This window comes from Hyperoodon ampullatus (assembly GCF_949752795.1).
Source record: "Hyperoodon ampullatus genome assembly, chromosome: 14".
Classification (NCBI taxonomy): Eukaryota; Metazoa; Chordata; class Mammalia; order Artiodactyla; family Ziphiidae; genus Hyperoodon; species Hyperoodon ampullatus.
The window spans coordinates 73,893,373-73,918,405 of NC_136927.1; the positions used below are offsets into that span (position 1 = coordinate 73,893,373).

The following is a 25,033-nucleotide window of genomic DNA, read 5'->3' on the forward strand; positions in this document are numbered from 1 at the left end:
GAGTCGCGCTTCCGGAGCCTGCGTGCAGCGCGCTCCTATGACGTCACATAGAGACTTTCCGGCCGGTGTCAGAGTCGGGCTGAACTTGTCGGGGCCGGGGGCGACATGGGAGCCACTGGCGACGCCGAGCAGCCGCGGGGACCCGGCAGGGCAGAGAGGGGCGACCCCGAGCTGGGAGACTCGGGGCAGATGGTTCTCACGGTGAGGGCGCCCCCAGGGGAAGCCCCGGCCAGGCCTGGGCTCGGGCCCGACAGGGCTCTCTCCTGGGACCCTGGCCCGCTGGCGAGAGAACGCGGCGGCTGGTGCTGCCGAGGGGTTGGCGTTATCGAAGTCCGACGACCCGGCTTCGTATACTGGTGCCGCCCTCCTAGCTAGGTCACGTGGGCCGGCCCTGTCAAGCCCCTGAGCGCCAGTTTTCTCTTCTCGAAAATGGAGATGATTAGTCCCTGCCTCGTAAAGTTGTTGTGGGAAAGGATATAAATGCGGGTAAAGCGCCCAGCGCATCATCTGGAGCAGAGTAGGCCCTCGGTGGGCACTGATTCCTTTCCTCCACCCGTTCCTGAACAAGTGGGGTTGGGACTTGGAGGCAGGAAGCTTTTCCTCGGTTCCTCTTCCCTGGCAGGGCCTTTCAACCATTGCCCTCCCCCCTACCCCAAGCGGGGAGAGACGGTGAAAGCACCTGAGAAGCAGGGATGTCTAGGTGTTAACCCACCCTCCACCTCACCCCAGCGTCACGGACCTCGGTGACATCTGCTCCCTTGGTCTCCACAGAACCCTTGGAACATAATGATAAAGCACCGGCAGGTACAGCGGAGGGGCCGCCGCTCACAGATGACAACAAGGTAAGGCTGGCCTTGGGTGGGACTTCCCCTCCCAGGCACTGGCTTGGGAGGCAGCTTTTGGGTCCCCACTGCACAGAGCTGAGAAAGACATCATCGGCCAATAGAAAGAGGAGATTCAGATTCTGTAACTGTGTGACCTTGAGCAAGTCATTTCCCTTCTGAACTCAAAAGAGGGGGCATGTTGATTCAACAATGCCCAAGGTCCCTCACATTCACAGGCTCTGTGTTTGAAGGCTCCAAAGAGGCAGAATAGCATGGAAGTTAAAAAAATGTGGGGCTAATAGTATCCATCTCAGGGAGTGGAGAGAGCACAAGCTGGGTCTTTGGGATGCTGGTTATGTATGTTTCTTGACCTGAGTAGTGATTAAAAGGATGTTCACTAAAACTGTTTGTTAAAGTGTATAGACTTTTTCTGTGTTAAGTATTATACTTCTAAAACACTTTAAAAATAATGCCGTTCCATAGAGTTATGAGTATGAAATAAAGTCCTGCATCTTTGTGGTTTGCGGAGCACCTGGGCACGTAGCTAGTTTTCTGTAAAAGCCATATGTTATTGTCATTAAAGAGTCCTATCTCAATAATTGGCTGCGCAGAGTAGGTAAGGATATGTTTGGGACATGCCTCCTGACTGTGTCTCCTTCCTGAATGCAGTTTCACAGATCCTGCCATCTCCATGGATCTCCTCCGAGCTGTCCTGCAGCCTAGCATCAATGAGGAGATCCAGACTGTCTTCAACAAGTACATGAAGGTGAGAAGGACACAAAGATAAAAAATTAACAGAAATAAAGACTCATGGGCAGTCCTTTCCTGCATCACAGTCTCTCTTCCTAGTACACACAGATAATCGAAAGTTTTCCAATTCTGAACCCCCCAAGAATGTGTTTCCTCTTTGGGGGTAATTTGAATTCCTCTTCTTGTTACCAAACCAAACTCGGGTCTTACTGCTTGCCCAGGTGCAGTGAAGCCAATCTACTGTCCTGGGTTGTGGTGAAGGAAAGTGCAGCGTTTATTGCAGGGCACCAAGCAAGGAGTCCAGGACAGCTAGTGCCCAAAACACCCAAAGTCCCCGATGGGTTTCAGCAAAGCATTTTTAAAGGCAGAGTGAGGGAGGGGCATCCCAGGGTATGTGATCAGCTCGTGCACAATTCTCTGATTGGTTGATGGTGAGGTAACAGGGTGGTGTCACAGGGGTTAACATTATTAATCCTTAGGCTCTGGGGGCTATGTGCTCATATTAATCATGTAGTTCATTTCTTCCCTTTGGTGGTGGATTTAGCATCTATAAGACAATTCAGGAAATATGCCTCAGATACTGTTATCTAGGTACTTGAGGGAGGAGCTAAAGCAGAGGATATGAGGGAGGGGTCTGCCCCCTGGAAGGCCCCCTAGGGTCCTGCTCCATTACATTTGGCCAAGCTATTGTGAGGATGAAGTGACTTAAGTGTAATGTGCTCAGCACTGTGCTTGGAATGCAGGTGTTTTTATTACTTGTTTAATAATATCACCATTATTACTATTTAAAATTCTTTTCAAGATCTATTAATAAACTTATACATGGCTCTACCTGGATGTCCCATGGATGCTTCAATCCCAGCATATTCAGGACTGAACTCTTTTTTTTTTGCGGTAGGCGGGCCTCTCACTGTTGTGGCCTCTCCCGTTGCGGAGCATAGGCTCCGGACGCGCAGGCTCAGCGGCCATGGCTCACGGGCCCAGCCGCTCCGCGGCATGTGGGATCCTCCCGGACCGGGGCACGAACCCGTGTCCCCTGCATCGACAGGCGGACTCTCAACCACCGTGCCACCAGGGAAGCCCAGGACTGAACTCTCTTGTTTTTCTTCCTAAACCTTCTCCTCTTATGTTTATTCATTCATTCAAGAAGTATTTACTGAGCACCTACCATAATGCAAGCACTATGCTAGGCACTTAGGGATGTAGCAGTGAACAAAATGGACAGTGTCCTTACCTTCTTCAAATAAATGTGTACTTTGTCAGGGAATGCCAGAGAGAACGGGAAGAGAGTGACCTATAGGGAACAGGGATGCTATTTCATAGCTTGTGGCTAGGAGAGCCCTCTGATAAGAGGACATTTGAGCAGAGACCCAAATAAAGTGAGGAAAGAACAAGTCGTGCAGATACCTGGAGGGAAAGCAACCCAGGCAGAGGGAACAAGGGCAAAGGACCGGAGGCAGAAGCATGCTTGGCACATTCACAGCAACAGAGTGGCTGGAGCCAGCAGAGCCAGAAGGAGAGGAGAAGGAGAGGTGACCAGACAGGTAACAGACTCAGCTCAGGCAAAACTTTAAAGCTGTGGTGGGGACTGTGAATGAAATTTATTGCTTGCCACATCAGGAAATAAAGGATGTTGCAGCCATCAAGCCATCACATTACAGCCACCCTGATGTTGAGCCATGAGGGAACTCAGGATAGAAACAGGATGCCCTCCATCTAGCGGTCAACTGCTGCAGCCACCCCTGACCACGCACCTTGAGGAGACTCAGGATGAGAAAGCACAGGATACTGGTCCCAGATAGCTGAGGTGCACATCAAAGGAATAATTTCATTGAGCCCGGACTCTTGCATCTTCCCATGCATAGGAAAGTGCTAAATTCCTTAATTTGAGGTGTCTGGTTTTCTTTATTTAAAAGTAACCTTTTGATGTTCCGACTCCGTGGTCTTTGTTGCAAAAACTCCTATATATCCTGGCTCCCCCCACTTGCCTCTTTGGAGCAATCCCTCAGAGCTGTCTGAGATGCTGTGTCCCAGGCTTAAGTCCTCAGTTTTGTCCGCTGAATAAAACATAACTCTCAACTTTCAGACTGTGCGTTTATTTTCCAGTCGACAGGACTTAGGGTTTTATTACAAGTAAAATAGAGGCTTTTGGAGAGTTTTGAGCCGAGTTCATGATCTGAACACTTTTAAAAAGTCGCTCTGACAGTTGTAAAGTGAATAGATTTCAGGAGGACCAGTTAGGAGGCTTGAGATGATAGTGGCTTGGGTGTTAGCAGTAAAGGTGCTGGGAAAGAATCAGATTCCGTATGTGTTTTCAAGGTAGCAACAGGATTTGCTAATGATTCAGATGTGCCAGGTAAAAGAAAAAGAAGTAAACAACTCCAGAGTCATTTGCCAGGGGCAACTGTAAAGATAGGATTGCCATTGACTTGATATGAGGAAGATGGGGACAAGCAGGGGAAATCAGGAGCTCAGTTTTGGACAGGTTTGAATGGGACCATCATTCACTTAGAAACCAGAGTCCAGTGGCTCCGCCCTCTGCTCCATCTTCCATATCCAGTAGCGGGGTCCTGTACCTTCCACCCCACAATCTGACCAGCATACCCTTATTCCTTGCCTCTGCCTTGGTTCAGGCCTTCATTATTTCTCATTCAGGCTCCCACTGTAATCCCTAACCGCCTCTTTCAATCCACCCTCCATACAGCTGCCAGTGATCTCTCAAATGTAAACCCAATGGTGTCACTCCCCTATTTAAAATCCCTCCACGACTTTCCATTTTTTTCTGAGTGAAATCCAAATTCCTTAACATGGCACATATGGTCCCCTGTGATCAGCCACACTCCCCTATATACCTAGTTATTCCTGCCCCTGACTTCTGCACATCCCAGAATGCACCAAGTATTCTCATACTTCTGCACCTCTACATGTGCAAAAATAAAGAGGTTAAGCCCCTAGGAAAAGGCTAGACCAGCATTCAATCCAGGATTGTCTACCTCCAAAGCACTTTCCTTGTTGCTTGTCCCAGTAGTGGATGCCATGATTCAGGAACTTTCTCTCCTGAACAAATGCTGGATAAACACAATTTGCGGCTTCACATAGTCTGCAAAGATAAGTCCTTGCCACACTTGTTTTTATTTTTGGCTGCGTTGGGTCTTCATTGCTGCGTGCAGGCTTTCTCCAGTTGCGGCGAGCGGGGGGCCACTCCTCTGTGTGGTGTGCAGTCTTCTCACTGCGGTGGCCTCTTCTGTTGCGGTGCACGGGCTCCAGTAGTTGTGGTACACGGGCCCAGCAGTTGTGGCGCACAGGCCTAGCCACTCCGTGGCATGTGGGATCCTTCTGGACCAGGGATCGAACCCGTGTCCTCTGCACTGGCAGGCGGACTCCCAACCACTGCACCACCAGGGAAGCCCCACACTTGTTTTTAGACAAGGTACAAATGACTTGATTACATCACAGCTTCAGGTAAATCCAGGCTCTCGATCGACCTCATCTGATCACTATGCTTAATGATGTTCCAAATCTCAGCTACCCATTTTCTTAAAAATGTTTAGAAAAATAACTTCTAGAAATGGCTGATTTTATCCAAGACATTGTGAATTTTATTCATTTATTCCTGTTATTACTAAATGCCTGCCCCTTTAAAAAGAATATTCTAATAATATAGCTTAGGAAATGGATTTATGGGTGGATAAATGGAATGGGTAAATGGATACGTGATAGCAAATATAGCAAAATTGTGGACTAGGTGGTACATATTAGTATTCATTGATTGAATAAAAGTAAAAACCAAAGTCACTAAAACTCACCTCCCAGAATACCAAACTGTTAACAATGACATAGTCTCCTATATTTATTTGTGTGTCTGCGTGTATGTGCGTGTGCACTCACTCATGTTTAAAAAATACATAGGATCAGGGAATTTCCTGGCGGTCCAGTGGTTAGGACTCGGCACTTTCACTGTTGTGGCCCAGGTTCAGTCCCTGGTTGGGGAGCTAAGATCCTACAAGCCGCACAGTGTGGCCAAAGAAAAAAAGAATACGTAGGATCATTTTACACACACTGTTCTGCAATTCAGTTTTTTCATTTAACAATATATTTTGGTCATGTTTCTAAGTCAGTACATAATAGCTCACCCTGATTCTTTTATAATATCTGCACAGTAATCTATTGTATGGATGTACCACAATTTAATGAGCTAGTCCCTAGAACATTCAGATTACTAATAGTTTTTGTCTATTACAAACAATGCTACATTGAGCACTTTGAATATATATCTTTGTTAACCTATGAGAGTATTTCTGGGGGATAAATTTCTAAAGATGGAATTGGTGGGTAAAATGGGAAACATTTTTCCCTCAAGAAAATTTTGTTGTTGTTCTTGTTGTGTTGCTTTTGTTTGTTTTTGGTTTTGTTTTTTTTGGCCACACGCCACACAGCGGGATCTTAGTTCCCCAACCAGGGATCAAACCCATGCCCCATGCAGTGAAGGCACAAGTCATAACCACTGGACCGCCAAGGAAGTCCCTCTCTCCAGAAAGTTTGTGCCATTTTACATTTCTACCAGTCGTGTTTGAGAATTCCTTGTTCATGACTGAATTTCATTCTCACGTCTGGAGGTAGCTTACACTCACCCCTACATATTTGTTGCCCTGCCCACCTCACAGGCTGGTTCTAAAGTATCCAGATTATTTTAACTAGCTTTCACATAGTCAGTAGTCGGTATTGAACCACCAGTATTAATCTCCAGTTTTTTGTTTTGAAGTCAAACTCATCTGATCATTTCATTTAATTTTACCTGTAGAATTTTCCTCCTAAACTCTTGAGGTCTCTAATCCAGTGCTTTCACACTCTTCTCCTTGGTTTGATGTTAACAACAAAGGCATATATATAAAATTCTGAACATAAAATGATAGTACTTCCCCATAGTTGTCTCCCACAGGAGGAGCATGCATTATAGGTTCCAGAATTTTTCTGTTCACCAGAGAGAACCAACACTTTCTTCTGGAGACATGGACTGTTGTTACAAACGTGCTCCGGGTGTCTTGGTTTGGGGCCTCATGTCACCTTGTCCCTTGGTGTTTTCAGGCTCAAGCTGTCCCTCTTACCCAATGGAGGAGCCTTCTGCCTTTCCTTTCCCCAGCCAGCTGGGACTGCTGACATCCTGGGGCCCTGGCCAAGTCTCACCCCTCCCAGTCTACAGATGTTTCTTTCAGACTGGGCGAAGTCAGAATTCAATTAGGCTTTTCCACTCTCTGGGTCTTTTCTGGCCTCCCTGACCTGTTCATCTCAGGCAGTGATGTGGTTGTTTTTTCTTCTGTGGAAGTAAGACATGTACATTATAGAAATTGAGAAAATAGATACGCAAAAAAAAAAAAAATCATATCACCGCTTTTACTCTAATATATTCTTACAGTTCTTTTACTCTATATATTCTTACAGTTCTACAGTTTGCTTTTTTGCTGTTTTACATAAATAGGCTCACACTATCCCAGACTATTTTATAACTTGCTTCCTTCACTTGACAAAATATCATGAATACCTTTTCGTGTCAAAAATATATTCTCCTAGGGAATTCCCTGGTGGTCCAGTGGTTAGAACTCTGCACTTTCACTGCCCAGGGCATAGGTTTAGTCCCTGATCAGGGAACTAAGATCCCTCAAGCCATGTGGCACAGCCAAAAAAAAAAAAAGAATAGCTTTATTGCTTTGCCAGAGGAGTTTTACAGCACCTCCATGATGGTTCTCCTCCTTAAGAGCGTATAGAGTGGGGAAGCAGAGCCTGGGATATGAATCTAAGTCTGGCTGATCTCAATGCCATGTTCATAATCACCTTTCCTTTCTTTCTGAGGGTAGGAGGAAAGCTTCTGTTTTATATTCTGTTCCCTTCAAATTGATGCAGATTGGCAGGACTTCTGACCTTGTCTTCTATTGTACCTCTCCCTAGTTCTTCCAGAAGGCCGCACTGAACGTCCGAGACAACGTCGGGGAAGAAGTGGATACAGAGCAGCTGATCCAGGAGGCCTGTCGGAGCTGCCTGGAGCAGGTGAGATCAAAGAGGAAAAGAGATGAAGGCACAAGGTTTAGCCCTCAGGGCTCAGCAAAGAAATGTGGTCCCATCATCAGTGGTGTTTGGAGCTACTTACATCTAGATAGGACTTAGAGCTTTGCTGACCGAAGGGAAGGGAGGTAGCTACTAGATGCCAGCTACTGTGGTAGATGCTTTCACCTGCGTTAGTTCATTTACATCTCAGAAGAAACCTGTACAGAAGGCATGTTTCCATCCCTAGTTTACAGATGAAGAAACTGTGGCTTGGAACAAGCGAGAGGTAGAATAGCTAAGGTCTGGCTCGCCTCTGCAAGTGCTTGGTGTTTGATCCTTCAAGTAATCGCAGCCCCTTTTGGTATCATGAGAACTGTCACCCTTTCTGCCTCCCTGCCTCTCAAGGTGGTCAGGAGTCATGACATCAGGTCTAGAAATGGCTGTGTTCTCAAGATAGTAGTGAACCAGTTTGCGTGTGTCAGCTGCTGTTATTAATAGGAATTGTCAGCATCCCCCAGATTCTGTGCTTGACTGTGGAACCATTAGCTGTCAGAGATGGAAATTTCTTCATAACCATAGCCACAAGGGCAGGCTTGAGTCCAGTCCCATGAGGGTAATTATCGTGAGATGAGAGAGTAACATCTTCCGGGAGGTTGGCTGACTAGCTACTCAGGCACAGCCTCAGAAATGAGCAAGACCAGGGCCTAGACCTCAGCTTTGAAAAAGCAGAACTCCATCCTGTGAGGGCAGTGAAAGCTGATCTGGTTCTCATAGACTATTACATTTAAGCTAATCAAATTCATAAGAGGCCATTTCATTAACTCACTCTGGGACTGTAATATGTTATCATCAGTTGTGACATGTGCTGATAATAAAACATGGCAGTTTGCTAACACTCATAAGTTTGAGCTGAATCAATATTAAATTGATAAAACCTTCACTCTCGTTTGCATCCTGAAATGCTTTCTTGAATTTATCTCTTCACCTAATATGTGTTGAGGGCCTACTATTTGCCAGGCCCCAGTAGGGCTGTGCAATATGAACACAGTCATTGCCCCAGAGCCCTTGACATTACTCCAGTAATCATACAATAGGTCTATAATCAGAAACTGTTATAAATGCTATAAGCATAGGAGGTGATGAGAGAGTACACTAGAGGGTGCCGAGCCCAGGGGCAGGGCAGAGTGGAGAAAGAAAGAAGCCAGTGTTGTTGGTTTTCAGAGATTGGAGAGGACGGCACAGCACTGCAAACCAAGTTATAGGTGTGGAATTTTAAGCAGAAGAGCTACCTAATGAAATTTGTATTTTCAAGATCACTCTGGCTGCCATGAGGAGATTAGCTTGGGAATCTGCCATGGAGATTGAAAGGGAAATTTATGAGACCGTTCAGGAGTCCCAGTGAAAGGTGAAGATGGAGTTAAAGTGAATTGGGCATAACCTCCACTCGCTGAATGTTCATACCTTTCCAGGCTTCTGAGTCCCCACATCCACCTTCCAGAGTTCCCCGCTTCCAGTACTGATGTAACTGTGTGGTCAGAACACATGGAATCAGAGCACAGGAAGGTAGAAAGCCCAAAGTCTAACTTAAAACCAGACGAATCAAGAAATTTGGGGGAATTCCCTGACAGTCCAGTGGTTAGGACTCCACGCTTTCACTGCCAAGGGCCTGGGTTCAGTCCCTGGTCGGGGAACTGAGGTCCCAAAAGCCACGAGGCATGGCCAAAAAAAAAAAGAAAGAAATTTTGAAGAAGTCTTTTAACCTTTCTGACCTTCAGTTTCCTCATTTCTAAATTTTGGACTAAGACCACTGTTTTGCTGTGAGGATTAAATGCGATGATACACATAAACCACCAACACCGAATGGCTACGTACAAAGCATACTAGATACTAAATACGTGGCAGTGACATTCACAGTGTGGTACATATTGCTGCCTCACAACAGAGCCTCACTTTGAGGGCGCCAGGATACGTAGAAGCTCCGTGTCTAAACTGCATGCAGAGCTTCATGTTACAGTAAAAGATTCTTCAGATTGGACCTGATAGAATCAGACTAGACTATTTCTTGGTTTTAGTGGGATTAAGACTTGATTGACTTGATTAAGATTTTCACTTTTGAAACCCCATCTTGCCCATCTCAGTGGTATTTCCTAATGTCCTTCACTACCTCTTTACAGCTGTTTCTTAGGGAGAAATGGCTGATCTTATCTACGGCACGTGGCCTTGGGGTTTTTGATTGATTTTGTTTTGCAAGGTAGTTGTTGTTATTTCTTCATTTTATTTATGCAAGTAGTACACATTCACTAAGAAAAATGTGGCATAGTAGCTAAGGATGCAAGTTTTCTCTTGATTCTGACTGCACAGATTTGAGTCCTGGCTTCAGCACTAACTGGCTGTGTGACCTTAGGCAAGTTGCCTCACCTCACTAAACGTCAGATTTCTCATCTGCAAAGTGGAGATAGAGGCTGTACCTCATAGGATTGTTGTGAGAATTAAATGTGGCAATACTCTTAAAGCATTTAGATCAGTAGCAAAGACTCAATAAATGTTACTTGCTACTGGTGTTATATTAAAATTAGAAAATATAAATTACAAAGAAGAAAATTAAAATTTCTCATAATCTTACTGCCAACAATAACTTCTATTAACATTTTGATGTGTTTACCATTTTTTCCCCTACGTATGTTTATACACATGCGTGTTCATTCACTGGGACACTGGGAATACAATGGAGAAGGAAACAGACCACCCTTGAACCCACAGTCCCCTTCAGAGGCCACACTATTTCTCTGTTCCCTTTTGTAGCCAGACTTTAGAAAAGGTTGCTATCCCTGACTCTACTCTGTCACCTCCCATTCATTCCATTAGTTCTTTCAGTTGTTTTTTTTTTGTCATCCCCCCGCCTAAGCCGCGTGGCACAGCTGATTGAACCAGGGCCCTTGGCAGTGAGAGCGTGGGGTCCTAACCACTGGACCACCGGGGAATTCCTTGTTTTGGGGGGGTTTGGTTTGGTTCTTTTCCTTTGATTTTGTTTTTCTTTTGTTTTTCTTTTGTTTATTCCATTCATTCTTTCACTCACTTTGTTTTGGCTTCAGTCCCCACCAATTCACGGAAACCCCTCTTATATCAGGGTCACCAGTAACCTCCATGTTGCTCAGCTTACTCAACTTCTTGGTGGCATTCGTTGCAGTGGATCATTTCATGTCTCTTGGAACACTCCTCTCTTGGCTCCAGTGCCTTGACTTTGCTCCAGCCTCATCAGTCACTCCTCCTCACTTTTCCTCAGCCAGCTCTTCTCTGCTACTAACTCGACGCATTCCCAAGTTCAGTCCTCAGACCTGTCGACTTAAAGAAAAACACGGCAAACACACAACATAAGAGTTGCAAGTTAAGTTTTATTCAGGGACTTACTGAGGACTGTACCTAGAGACAGCCTCTCAGTGGCTCTGAGGGAACTGCTCCGAAGAGGTAGTTTAGTTTATATATGATTTGGCGGGGAGGCTGCAGTCAAGCATGCGTCTTGGTGAAAGATTACTGCTGATGACAAAGAACAGACATCATAAGTTAATGATTTTGCTGCTTTTCTATGTATGGGAAGATGCAAGAATCTGGGGTCATTGAGATTCTCCCTGAGATATGCATCTAACTGTCTAAGGGCCTGTTTATCCAAAGCACAGAGTGCCTCATCCTGTTTTTCATCCTGAATTTCTCTCAGGGTGCACTGTCTACTTGCAGTGGGTTACGACTTAACTCTTGTAGTGCCGAGTGGTGAACAGCGCTCTTTGTTTTGCTTTGTTCACAAATCCCATCTCTTCTGTGGCTGCCTCTTGTTCCAGGTGATTTCATCTAGTCCTGTGGCTTTGAAGCCAATTTAACTGGTGATGATTTCCAAATGTATATCTCAGCCCTGAGCTACTTTCCCTCTTGCCTTCCTCCACTCCATCCTCACAGCAGCCAGACCCATCTTTTTAAAGATGAATCAGATTGTGTCACTCTCCTCTTTAAAACCCTCCAGTGATTTCCCATTGCTGGCAGAATAAACCCTAATGCCTTACCATGACCCACAGAGCCCTACCTAGACCTCTCCTGCCTACTTCTTTAACTTATCTCATCCCACCTCCCCCTCACTGACTACATTCTAGCTGTATAGGAATCCTTTCTGCTTCTCCAGCACACTTAGCTCGGGGCCTTTGCACTTGCTGTTCTCATGGCGAGGCATGCTGTTCTCACTGCCTGGCATACCCTTAACTCTTTACGAAGCTGGTTCCTTCTTTTCTTTAGATTTAGCTTAAATATCACCTCATCAGAGAGGCCTTCCTTGGCCACACCATCTAAAGTAGTGCCCCCCACCCCGCTGCCATCTTACTCCCTTCCCACCTCCATTTAATCTCTATCACCTTACTTGTTTATTCTGCCATTTATTTCAATCTGAAATTATTAATAGTACACATGTTTATTTTCTACCTCCCTCCCATCCTCAACCTCTGCTAAAATCTTGAGCTTTACAGCAGTTGAGGCCTGATCTCATTCACCACTGTATTCCCAGACCTAGAATATGACTCTTCATATGTGTACATTGTTTATTGAATGATTGAATGAATGAACATGGCAAATGAACAGGCAGGGTTCCTGCTCTCATAGAACCTACAGCCTAGTTAGGCAATACAGGTCTGAATTAAATTACCACACAGATGTGTGCAAAATTACACACTGAGATTTGTGCACCCTTCACTGAAAAGGGACAAAGCTTGGAGGAGAAGATCATGAGTTCAGTTTTCGACTTCGCAAATTTGAGACATCTACACATAGACATGGGGCAGACTGTTACATAAATCTGGAACTCAAAGGAGAGGCTACCACTGAAGATAGAAAATTAGGGAGACATAAGTTGATAGATGTTAACTGAAGCCATGAGCATAAATGAGAGCAGACAGAATATCTAATGAAAAGAACCAGATTGAAGAGGAGGAGCCAGCAAAGAAGGCTAAGAAGGAGTAGCCAGAGGGCTTCCCTTCCCTGGTGGTGCAGTGGTTAAGAATCCACCTGCCAATGCAAGGGACATGGGTTCAATCCCTGGTCCGGGAAGATCCCACATGCCACAGAGCAACTAAGCCCGTGCACCGCAACTACTGACCTTGCGTGCCACAACTACTGAAGCCCATATGCCTAGAGCCCGTGCTTGGCAACAAGAGAAGCCACTGCAATGAGAAGCCCGCACACCGCAAGGAAGAGTAGCTCCCCGCTCACCGCAACTAGAGAAAGCCTGCATGAAGCAACGGAGACCCAACACAGCCAAAAATGAAAATAAATAACATAAATTAATTTATAATTAAAAAAAAAAAAAAGGTGGCCAGAGAAGTAGGAGGAAAACCAGGGCGTGTGGCCACAGGGGCCAGTAGAAGACTGTTTCCGGAAGGAGAGGGCTCTCAGGGCTGTCAAATGCTGCTCCGAGAGGTCACGTGATCCTGACTCTGCACAGGCCTGCAAGGCCCTGCCAGCCTCCCCACGCCCCTCGCTCACCACTCTCTCCTTCTCCCATTACTTAGAGGCCATCCTCTTCTTCAAATGAGCCATGTCTGTTCCCACTTTAGGGCTTTTGCACTCTTCCTGCGGCGGAAACACGCTTCTGCTCAGCCTTTTCTGTACATGGCTCCTCCTTCACATCTCAGCTCAGAGGCTCCCTTCTCAGCAAGGCCTTCCCTGACCACCTACTCAAAGTAGCCCTCCCCTCTGGTGATTCTCCATCACATCTGCCTAGCTAGGGTTTTTCCTTCTCAGAGAAAACTTCATGATTCGAAATCACCTTGTTTATATGTTTGTTTATTTGCGTATCATCCAGATCACCCACAGAATATGAGCTCCACAGAGCAAGGCCCTTGCTTGTGCTATTTACTGCTGTGTCTCCAGCACTTAGGTACTAGGCACTCAATATTTATTAAGCGAAAAACGGCAGCTTACTGAGGAATTTGTTTAATATCAGTGCGTTTAGTTAGAAAAAATATATAGCATATGTTTACATGGAAAAAAGTGAGGAAGAATTTACATTGAAATGTTAATAGTATTCTGTGGGTACTGAGGTTTCAGATTTGATTTTTTTTAAATTTTGCTTATTTACATTTTTCTAATTTTTCAACAATGGTCATGAGTAATTCAAGTTTTTTTAAAAAGGTATCTATTTGTATGCATATCTTAGTGTCCCTTTGTACTGACCATGAAAGAGTTTTAACCCAGTTTGAAGTTGTGTCTATAAAAATGGGGGCAGAGAGGCTTACCCACCAAAATAGTGACTGTTAACACTTGGTCTTGTCTTTTCAGGCTAAACTACTGTTTTCAGATGGAGAAAGAGCAATACCCAGATTGACCCATGAACTTCCAGGGATAAAGGTTAGAGTCACTGTGTCCTCAGGTCTTGGAGGGGGAGACCGGTCAGAATGGGAGACAGGTGAACTCTGTGGCCTAGGGAAGGCTCCACGGACCACCCATTTGTGGGACCAGGTCTAAATAGCATCATGCTGGGAGGGCTGCCGAGTCCCCAGCTGAGGGAGGGGCTGGAGGGTGTGGTCCAGGGGCTCTGTCTTCTGCAGCCCCAGGGGACCCGCAGTTCCCGGCCACTGGCCTCCCACTGACTCCTTTCCCTTCTCCTGCAGCGTGGCCGGCAGGCAGAAGAGGAGTGTGCCCACAGAGGAAGCCCCATTCCCAAAAAGGTAAACCGTCACCTGGTTTTCTGGCTGGGGAAAGGGCCTGCAGCTCCAGCAGGGAGTGGGCTTCCTCAGCACACCTTTGGGCCTTTCTAGCATGAGAGGCAGGTGCCCTGGGAACAGTCACCCTCCCTGTTCACCCTCAGGCGTCATTTGGTCTCGTTGGGAAACCATCTCCTTCAGGTGGCCCTGGACCTGCCAGTGGGGCGGGGGCTTCCACAAGGTCAGGCCACTGACACCTGTTCTTTATGGCAGAGGAAGGGACGACCTCCGGGACACGTTCTGTCAAATGACCGCGCAGCCGCAGGCATGGCGTGAGTAGGGGCCGACAGAGCCAAAGGGAGGAGCTGGGAGGGAGTGGGCTGGGCGGAGAAGAGGCCAGAGTTCTCTGCCTGGCAAAATCAGATCCATTTGTGCCAGGTCCCCGTGGAGGAGCGCTCTCTAGTCTGAGGGGTGGGGAAAGAAGGCAGTGAGGAGGATGTCGTATCCTGTTTTTACCCCAGAACAGTTCAGCACAGCTTCATTAAACACCAGAGGTTTTTTATTGGTGGTGTGTATTGAATGCTTGTAATATGCCATAACTGGTCTAAATACCTTATATATACTTGATCTTTTAATCCTTACAAGCACGCCCTAAGGAAGGTATAATTAATTTTGCAGATAAGGAAACAGAATTACTTGCCCAAAGTCAGACAGCTAATAAAGGGCAAAACTGTACTACATTGCCTCCAGGATGGTCATTTTCAAAGACTTTTGAAGCAACAGAATCTTTTTTTCAAACAGAGCTTTATGTGGGAGCCTAATATGTAAAACAGATAAAGCCACACTGGTCGGGGAATTCCCTGGTGGCCTAGTGGTTAGGATTCTGGGCTTTCACTGCCATGGCCTGGGTTCAGTCCCTAGTCGGGGAACTGAGATCCCGCAAGCCCACACGTCGTGGTGGGGAGGCAGGGAAGCCACACTGGTCTGGCTAAGAGAGATGGAGATAGTTTGAAAGCACCGACTTAGGAGACGGGCTAGCGTAATCCTCATACCTTAGATTTGTCCCCTGCCCGAAGCAAGTTCATTCCTCACTAACACGAGATAGGGAGTTGCTGCTGTTATCTCCTCCTGACAGATGAGAAAACTACAGCCCAGAGAGGTTCCTTGACTTGCCCCCATGGCTAGGTGATAGCAGAGTGAGTCCTCGAATGGCTCCTAGTCCCTGTACTTTTTTCCCTTTGCACCTCCTCTAATGAGCACCAGGAAGCAGTCCACCCAGGGCTAGAGTGAGAGTGTGTGCAGAGCTCCCACCAGCAGCAGCAAACCGTCTTCCAGTCCTAGGCCTGATCTTGGAGAATTCACCTTTCTTCATTCCCTCCAATCAGATGGAAACCAAAATCCTGTGAACCAATTCGTCGGGAAGGCCCTAAGGTATGATTATGTGAGCATGGCAGTGACTGCTGTCCCAAGGAGACCCAGTCCAGGCTCTGGGCTCCACCTTGAGGGAAAGGGGCTGGGGGTGGTGAAGGACATGTGCATGCCATTCCAGAGCCATTTTCACCTCCCACCCCACCTCCCAATTCTGGCCTTCCAGAAGCATCCCAAGTAAGGACTGAAATTAGGGGCAAAACAGAGAGAGGGCTTGGTCTTTGCTGAAGCCTTCTCCCTGTAAAAGCTAGTTGTCACTAATATTTATCCAGTACTTAACATGTCATAGGCACTGCCCTCAATCTTTTGTATGGATTCCCTCATTTAATCTTTATAACAACCTTATGAGATAGATTCTGTTACCCTTCTATGGTTCAGGAGCTCTCTTTCGTACCTCCTAGGCAGAAATTATATTATTTTATCTGGTTATCTTACACACTTGATACACCTGAAGACACTAAGGACCACAGAGTTGCCCAAAGTCACGTACTGCGTAAGTGGCAGAGCCAAGTGTCAAACCCAGACAAGGTCTGTGGACACTAGTCTGTGCTCTTAACTCTGTTGCCTCCAGAACAGTTGTTTGCAAGCTTTTTAAAGAGTAGAATCCTTTCTTCAACTAAAATCATACATGGAAGCCCAGTAAGGTAGGTGAAAGCTCCACTGTCCAGGTTGCAGCTGTGTCCAGTAGAAACGGCCCACCCCTTATTGTACTGGCCCTCTGCTTCCACCAGTGACCACACCTTGCTTCTTCAACTCTGCTCCCTTAGAGTCTCCTAGACCTTTCTTTTCCACTCCAGACACCCCTTCTCTCTCTCTGGTGAGTCTTTCCTCAGCAGTGACCCATGCAAGTGGGCATTCCCCAGAATTCTCTCCATTGCCCACTTGTCCACCTAAAGTTTCTCTCTGGGTGATCTAAAGCATCCACTCGTATGGTTTCGGGGACTAGTATGTGCTGAAGTTGCCTTACCTCCTTGTCCCACACCTCTCTCTCTAGTTTGAAGCTTGTATATCCTACTGTCTGCTAGAGCTCTCGGCCTGGAATCTCCGTAGAATTTCAAACTCAGCATATCCAAAATTGAAATCAACCTTTCCCCCGGACCTGCTTCGACCTTTTCTACTTGAGTCATCTTTGCCTCTTCGTTTCCTCTTCCTCCAGACATCCAGTCAAGTCCCGGATGATTCTACCTCCTAAATACGTTTCTCACACTTCCTATTCCCTCTTTTTCATCCTGTCGCCATCCTAGCTCCAGCCTTCATCTTTCAGAACTGCTCTAATTACAGCTGCCTCTAAACTGCCCACCCAGCCTGTAGCCTCGCCACTTCACGCCCGTTAACCACGTTGCAGAAGAGCGAGCTATCTTGAGCACAAATCCGGCTCTCCCTGTCTAGAGGCCTTCAGTGACTCCCCATCACCGACAGAATGAGCAGAATGAAAAGCCGTCCACATAGTGTACAAGGGTCCCCAGCCCCTCTCCGCTTTCCTCTCCAGCCTCATCAATTGCCGCATCCTGATTTGCTCTCTGTCTTTTAGCAACACAAGTGCTGTGGTTTCTCCAACAAGCCAACCCAGCTCTCGCCTGCCTTTGTTCACGCTGCCCCTCCTCCCTCCCCTCTACTCTGTCCAGCTGGTGCTCTCCCTGTCAGAACCAACTTGGGAATTACCCCTTCAAGGAAGCCGTCCTGTTACCCCCGCTTTGGCTCCCATCATGCCTTGCACTCATCTGTGTCACTGCCCATCTCATGATGGTATCATCATCTGTACCTACGTCTGTGGCCCCCTGGAGAACAGAGACTATCTCCAATTCGTTCCTTCACCCTCCACCCCTCCACGCCACCCCCGCCCCCCCGTATAGAGCGGAGGACCTAGCGTATTAAAAGTACTTGGTTTCTTGAAGCAGCTGTTTGATGAACAGTGGACAAGGGTGGTGGTAGGAGAGGGCCAGGGAGGAGAGTTTCTGTCCCGTCCACCAGATAAACCTCAGCCTCACCAGCCTCTCTCTTTTTTGCACAGTGGGACCCAGCTCGGCTGAATGAGTCTACCACCTTTGTGTTGGGATCTCGAGCCAACAAGTAAGTCTAAAGAGTTTTGGTGCTGAGCGAGAGGGGAGCTCGGGGGCCCACCACTAGGACCGCAACTGCTGGGATCCTTACCACTCCTCTGTTACTTTGCAGGGCCCTCGGGATGGGGGGCACCAGAGGGAGAATCTACATCAAGCACCCACATCTCTTTAAGGTAGGTGAGTGCTGGGAGTCAGGCAGACCAGTGCCGTGGAGCAGGTGGCACTGGGAGTAAACACTGATCAGGGAGTCAGGACATCTGGGTTCTTGTGCCACTCTGCCCTTAACCTTTACCTTTGGTAATTTACTCAGCACCTCTGTGCCTCAGTGGTAATAGTGACTTTCCTCATATGTTTATTGTGTACCAAACACGGTTTTAGGTGCTACACTTACATTATCTCTTGGAACTGTCCTTTAAGATAGGTATTGTTATCCTTATTTTACAAATTAAAATAAAACAAAAAAGAAAGATTGAGGAAGGCTAAGTGACTTGCCCAAAATTGCTCAGCTAGTAAGTGGTGAGTTAGATTCTGTCTTCTGCAAAGCTTGAGATCTTAACCACTGCTGTATTCAGCTGTCTATAAGATAAAGAAATTGGAGCAAGGTAGCAGTTCTAACCTTTTTCAAAGACAGGACTCCTTTCCTGAGCTATGCTTTGGTGTCCACTGTTCGAGAAAATCTTGGGGGTGGCAGGGTATGAATTCACCCTCTTAAATGAATTTGTATTTTATCAGTCACAAAAGCATCCAAATATATTAGAAAAAAAAGTAATGCGCATGTTTTCAAGTTATGGGTTTTTTTTGTGCCTGTGTGCAAGGCTTAGTGCCCCTTGTCAGAACTACGCAGCTCCTTGGGGTCCCAGAATCATGGGCTCTGTCTACTACATTCTGTGCAAGCTCAAGTTCTTCAGAGGACATGCCTACTTCTTCTATTTTTTCAGTCTTACGTTATGGGATTCCCAACACCTGGACAGTTGACTGTGCTTGCTGTTACTTCATTTTCCTCTCTTAGTGTCTTCACTCCTGCTGTTCCCTTTGATGGCCTTCCTCCTCTACCCTTTTCTCTGCCTGACTGTTCTGTAAGATCTGCATCTTCCAAGACCCTTGCTTGCATCATCTGCCAAATGGATATGCTCTTGGACCTACTTCCAATTCCGGTTGCACAATGGTTAAGAGTATCATTTCAGTCCTGGTTCCATTACTTACTAGCTGTGTGACCTTGGGCAAGTGGCTCCACATTTCTGAGGCCGTTTTGTCATCTATAAAATCAGAATGATGCAAACCAGCCGTTTAGGGTTGGTAGAATTAAGAGAGAATGCAGTAAAATGTAGCCATTTTTGGTAAGCTAGAGTATAAGCTATAAAAATATTGAATCATGTTGTACACTCGAAACTAATATAATACTGTAAATCAACTGTACTTCAAGAAAAACACAACTGACTTCCTCTGTAAAAAAAAAAAAAAGAGAGAGAAAGCACAGTAAAGCTCCCAGACAGTGCCTGGCCTAGCAAGGGCTCAATAAATGGTCATCATTACCAGCATACATTCCCAATTCTTAGACCCATCATTTTTAATAAACTCCCAACCCACACTGTCATTGCCAGTGGATGCTATCTCTCATTGTAATCTTTCCAGGCTAATAAGTGGAGAGAAAATATTTTTGTTGTTTTACTTTTAATTCTTTATTAATGATAATCATCTTTTCATCCATTTACAGTCTATTTGTGCTTCTTTTGTAAACTGCCTATATAACTTTGCCCATTTTTCTGTCCTTCTAAAGGCGTTATTCAAATTTTCTTTTCCTTTTTAACTTTTGTTAATAGAAATAATATGTAAACCCATTCTTGTTGTAAAAAGATTCAAACAATACTCTGAAGCTAATAGGAAGCAAAACACAAAGCTCCTCTTAACCCTTGAATCTGACTCTCCTCCCCAGGGGTCACCCCCAGCAACATGGTAGCATCCTTCAGTCTCCTGTCTATATGTGTGTGAGTGTGTGTGTGTCCTTGTCCTTTAGTGATATTTTGTTTGTGTTATTGGGCTCATACTATATATATTCTGATTTTTCTTTTCACCCCAAAGTTCATTCATTCGCTGAAAAAATATCGAGTGCTGAGCATTCTCAAACTGCCAGAGATACAGTAGTGGACCAAACAGGCACAGACAACGCCTTGCCCTCATAGAGCTTACATTCTAATGCAGGGCAAGCTATAGTCTGTGGGCCAAATCCAACCTGTAGCCTGTCTTTGTCCAATGCAGAGTGGTGACATTTTTAAAGGGTGGTTAAAAAAAAAAAAGAAAAAAGAAAATGAAGATTATGTGACAAAGATGTATGTGGCCACCAAAGCCTAAAATATTGGGTTGGCCAAAAAGTTCGTTTGGGTTTTTCTGTAACATCTTACAGAAAAACCTAAATGAACTTTTTGGCAAACCCAATTTTTTTTTTTAATATTTATTTATTTATTTTTGGCTGAGTTGGGTCTTAGTTGCGGCACGCGGGCTTCTCTCTAGTTGTGGCATGCGGGGTCCAGAGTGCATGGGCTCTGTAGTTGTGGCACGTGGGCTTAGTTGCCCCACAGCATATGGGATCTTAGTTCCCCGACCAGGGATTGAACCCACGACCCCTGCATGAGAAGGCAGATTCTTAACTGCTGGACCACCAGGGAAGTCCCTGGCCAACCCAATATTTACAGAAAAAGTGTGCTGGCCACTACAAATCTAGGGAATAATATCTTAGCGATCTGTCCATGTTATTAAGTCTCCCTCATTTTACTTCTAACAGCTGTCTAGAATTCAAAGAATAGATTTTCTATCATTCATTTCATTGCTCCCTTACTTATAGATGTTGAAGTGTTTTCTGACAGTTTTGCTGTTGTAAACAGTGCTGCACCAGACATCCTTGCGTACATGTGTGGATGACTGTGAAGGATAAATCCCTGGAAATGGGATTGCTGGGTCAGGAAGTACACACTTTCAAATTTTTGGTTAATATTTATATTACTTGGGAAATGAACTAATTAAACTACAGATTTAAATAATTAAATCTGTAGTAACCATACAGATTTCCCAGCTTGGTCTCCATTTCAAATGATCTGCCTATTTTATAAAACCTACCTTTATTGGGCACTTATGTGTCACATACTATATTTACCACCTTTTATGCACTATCTCCTTTATTCTTAACAACAACCCTATAAGATAAGCGTTAATACTCTCTGTTTTACAAATGAAGAAACTGAGTCTTGGGACTTCCCTGGTGGCGCAGTGATTAAGAATCCATCTGCCAATGGGGGAGACACGGGTTTGAGCCCTGGCCTGGGAAGATCCCTCATGCCCCGGAGCAACTAAGCCCATGTGCCACAACTACTGAGCCCACGTGCCACAACTACTGAAGCCCACACGCCTAGAGCCTGTGCTCCACAATGAGAAGCCACGGCAATGAGAAGCCCACGCATCGCAACGAAGAGTAAGCCCCCGCTCGCCACAACTAGAGAAAGCCCGCGTGCAGCAACAAAGACACAACACAGACAAAAATTAATTAATTAATTAATTAATTAATTTTTTAAAAACTTAAAAAAAAAGAAACTGAGTCTCAAGGAAATCATCACCTACATTTACACCACCTGATAACTAGCAGAAACCAGAATTTCTAAACCAAATTCTTTTCTTTCTTTTTCTTTCCTTCTTTTTTTTTTTTAAACTGCCGCCCCCTAAAAGCCCACCAGGCCAGAGTGGCCACCTTCACATGCTCACCTGCAGCCTTCCCTACAACACGCATTCCCTGTGGGCTGAGCTCTGAACCCCACAGCTAAGTTCTTAACCATGATGCTGTTCTACCTCCTCCAGGCATGAAGTGTCCTGATTTTTGTTTTAGAAAATTTGATCACCATAATAGTTGTTGTAAGCCACCTCAGATCATTTCTTCAAAGAGGAGTACAGCTCTAAAATAATAGTCACGGTCTGACCAGTTGCCAGAAGTGCTGTGTTTTGAGAAAGGAAAGGGGGGAGCTCCTTGCTGGTCTGGTGGTTAGGACTCAGCACTTTCACTGCAATGCCTGGGTTCAATCCCTGGTCGGGGAACTGAGATCCCGCAAGCCGCGTGGCATGGCCAAAATTTTAAAATTTAAAAATTTTTTCAGATTTCCATGGCGGTCTAGTGGTTAAGACTCCGCACTTCCAATCAGAGGGTGCGGGTTCAATCCCCAGTCAGGGAACTAAGATCCTCCATGCTGCGTGGCGCAGTCAAAAAAAAAAAAGTTGAAATTTTGAAAAAAAAGAAAGGGGCAGGAATGAGAAGTGTACTAAACCTCGGGGAATTTGGTCCCCTACCCTGGCCTCCTCCTGGGCTCAGCCCTGCTTGCTCTGAAGAGGTTGGTGAACCCTCTACATCCACCAGGCTAGGACGAGGTCTTGTTGCTAAGAACTGCTCAAGGGCCAAGAGTATGCTCTGGACCAAATGAGAAAAGCCCATCACACCAGGCTAACATCTTCCCCCGTGACTTCATCCCTCACAGTATGCGGCTGATCCCCAGGACAAGCACTGGCTGGCCGAGCAGCATCACATGCGGGCAACAGGGGGGAAGATGGTAAGTATTGCCACACGTGCCACTGCCAGAGACCCACCCTGCCCAGGGACCAGGGCTATTGGTGGCAGCTTACCCCCAAATCTGAGAGACTCCATGCCCAACAAATGTGAGAAAGGAGACTTGTAAGAGTAGAGAGGGCCCATTCCTTCATGCTGAAGACCAGACTGTAATCCCTGGCTTCCCTCACCTGACCCCAGGTCTCCCACACACCTCCCCATTCCCTTCCACAGCACCCTCATATGTAGATCATATTAGCTGTATGTAAGAATGGCAGGTACAAGGCGTCCTGAACACTGCTTTCCCATCATGTGCTGCCCATTAACAGATTTCACTCCTCCATCACAACTCTTCCACCAGAATCAGCTATGGAAACTCTTCTCAACACTGTGCTCCAGGCCGCACCCCTTGTCAGAAGGAATTAGCACATGCAGTGAAACTTGCTTGCCACACGTGGCAGCTCTTTCTAGAATCACTTCTACTTAAAGAGTTCTTAGCTCAAATCGAGCAACAACCTTAGGAAAATCATTGTTGCCTGTGTTCTAAAACTATCATGGGGGGATTTGTCCATCACATGCCCCGTCCCCCACCTGAAGACTCACTTAGTCCCACCGCTGGGACTGCTCCTATTAGAATTCAACGGCCTCGGCACTTCCCTGGTGGCTAGTGGTTAAGAATCCACCTGCCAATGCAGGGGACACAACTTCCAGCTCTGGTCTGGGAAGATCCCACATGCCGCGGAGCAGCTAAGCCCGCGAGCCACAACTACTGAGCCTGCGCACCTAGAGCCTGTGCTCCGCAACAAGAGAAGCCACTGCAACGAGAAGCCCACGTACCACAATGAAGAGTAGCCCCTGCTCTCCACAACTAGAGAGAGCCAGTGAGAAGCAATGAAGATCCAACGCAACCAAGAATAAATAAATAATTAAATTTATTTTTTAAAAAAGAATTCAACGGCCTCACCAACAAGTATGCCATCTCCTTTCTGGCAATGAAAGCTGTCTTTTATTTTATTTTCTACTATATGCTACACTCTTTCAAAAAAGATTTCAGGAAACTTAACCATTCACACATACATAAATAAGAAATAGGATAAAAAGGCAAGGCAGGATCTAAAATTAAGCCACAAGAAAGACTAGTTTTTAAAAAGGGATTTTTTAAATTGCCAGCCCAGGAGACCAGTGCAAGTCTATAGGTTTTCAGCTGCAGGCCCCACTCAAGGACAACTGATGTGTCACATAGTTCACAGTGCCCCTAAGATGAAGACAGTCAAATGTCTCAAGGGACACACAGTTATTCCTGACCCTAAGACTGGAAAGAAATGTCTCCCACAGAAGACTGTCTCATGTGATGGACAGCATCCGCCACATGGTAGGCTCACAAGAGGGCTCTCTTGCTGCAGACCATGGCATTGTGCTACAGCAGTTCTGCAGGCCCCCAGACAACACAGCCCAGTTAATGGACAGCAGTGCGGTTTATCATGTTTTCCCTTTTGCCACGAAGTTCAAAACCAAATTATCTTAGTTCCAGAGTTCACATATGGCTTCCTCCTAATTTCCTATTTCCATGTATATTTTTCTACTTCTGGCCCTTTCATTTTAAGCCACCTCAGGGTCCCTTTGTAAAAGGGACGACGGCTATAAGTAAATTAATCATCATTCCCCACTCTCCCACCCATAAATTTTCTGCTTGAGTGGAAGATTGTCTCAAGAAACTATTCCCCAGACAGCCTCTCCCTACTTACTCTCCCTTGCTAAATTATAAACTATGACTACACGCCCCCACCTTCCAGCCCTTACATTAAGGAGATGTTTAATAAAGTATTAATCGAGTTGGACTGAAATGAATCAGAGGCAGTGATGACTCTCCTTTGCTCCTGCCCCAGGCCTACCTCCTCATTGAGGAGGACATCCGGGACCTCGCTGCCAGCGATGACTACAGGTAAAACCTGCCCTCCCCTCCCCTGGGATGAGCCTGGACCTACATCCTCCCTTGCTCCAACTCTCCTCCTCAATGTCTCTTCCAGAGGATGCCTGGACCTGAAGTTAGAGGAGCTGAAATCCTTTGTCCTGCCCTCCTGGATGGTTGAGAAGATGCGGAAGTACATGGAGACACTCCGGACAGAGAATGAGCATCGTGCTGTTGAAGCACCTCTGCAGACCTGAAGCCAGGTCCCCTGGCTACAGTTGGTAGCCCTCCTCCAAGGCCCTCTTACCCACATGGCTGAGGCCACTGCTGGGACTACTCTTAGATGGACCTCAGAGGCATTAAAGCCATGCCTGGGCTAGTTTGTAGTGACTCACTGCAGAACACCCCCAGACTGGCATGTGGTTCTATATTTGTAATGTTATTGGGATAAGAAGCAATTAAACAGTTTGTAATAAATACAGATGGTGAGCCTGCTGTGAAGTCTGCCTGTGCATGCTGACCAAATATCAAGGGCTCTAGAGGAAGTAGGTGTAGGAAGAAAGGACCAGGCACCCGTCCCCCACCCCACATTATCCCCAGGAAGCCCAGTGCCCCATGCGTATCTGCTTTGTGAGACGAAGCTGGGGACACCATGTACCTTGCCAGTCTTCCCTGTCCCTTTATTTCTATTTCGTCACCCAACTAAGGTATGGAAGTAGCAGGATGTGGTGATGGCTGGCACCATGGGAGGTTGATGACAAAGCAGA

At 46.1% G+C, this 25,033-nt stretch overlaps 1 protein-coding gene across 1 annotated transcript; it reads left to right on the plus strand.

Annotated features, from left to right (window-relative positions):
* The first annotated feature begins 68 nt into the window (after window positions 1-68).
* Window positions 69-24,757, plus strand: DNTTIP1 (deoxynucleotidyltransferase terminal interacting protein 1). Its single transcript, XM_079720309.1, has 13 exons — window positions 69-201; window positions 772-842; window positions 1,494-1,590; window positions 7,518-7,616; window positions 13,926-13,994; window positions 14,258-14,314; window positions 14,564-14,622; window positions 15,676-15,721; window positions 17,730-17,788; window positions 17,891-17,951; window positions 22,290-22,361; window positions 24,244-24,299; window positions 24,385-24,757. Exons 1-13 carry the CDS (start codon window positions 106-108, stop codon window positions 24,521-24,523), a joined length of 981 nt encoding a protein of 326 aa, XP_079576435.1. The 5' UTR covers window positions 69-105; the 3' UTR covers window positions 24,524-24,757.
* The last annotated feature ends 276 nt before the right edge of the window (window positions 24,758-25,033 follow it).

Excerpts from the sequence above, each read along its gene's own strand:
- DNTTIP1 (XM_079720309.1), top strand. The coding sequence starts at position 106 with ATGGGAGCCACTGGCGACGCCGAGCAGCCGCGGGGACCCGGCAGGGCA. Across the intron at positions 17,789-17,890 it reads TTGGGATCTCGAGCCAACAA|GGCCCTCGGGATGGGGGGCA; the intron begins GTAAGTCTAAAG and ends GTTACTTTGCAG. Across the intron at positions 24,300-24,384 it reads GCTGCCAGCGATGACTACAG|AGGATGCCTGGACCTGAAGT; the intron begins GTAAAACCTGCC and ends TGTCTCTTCCAG.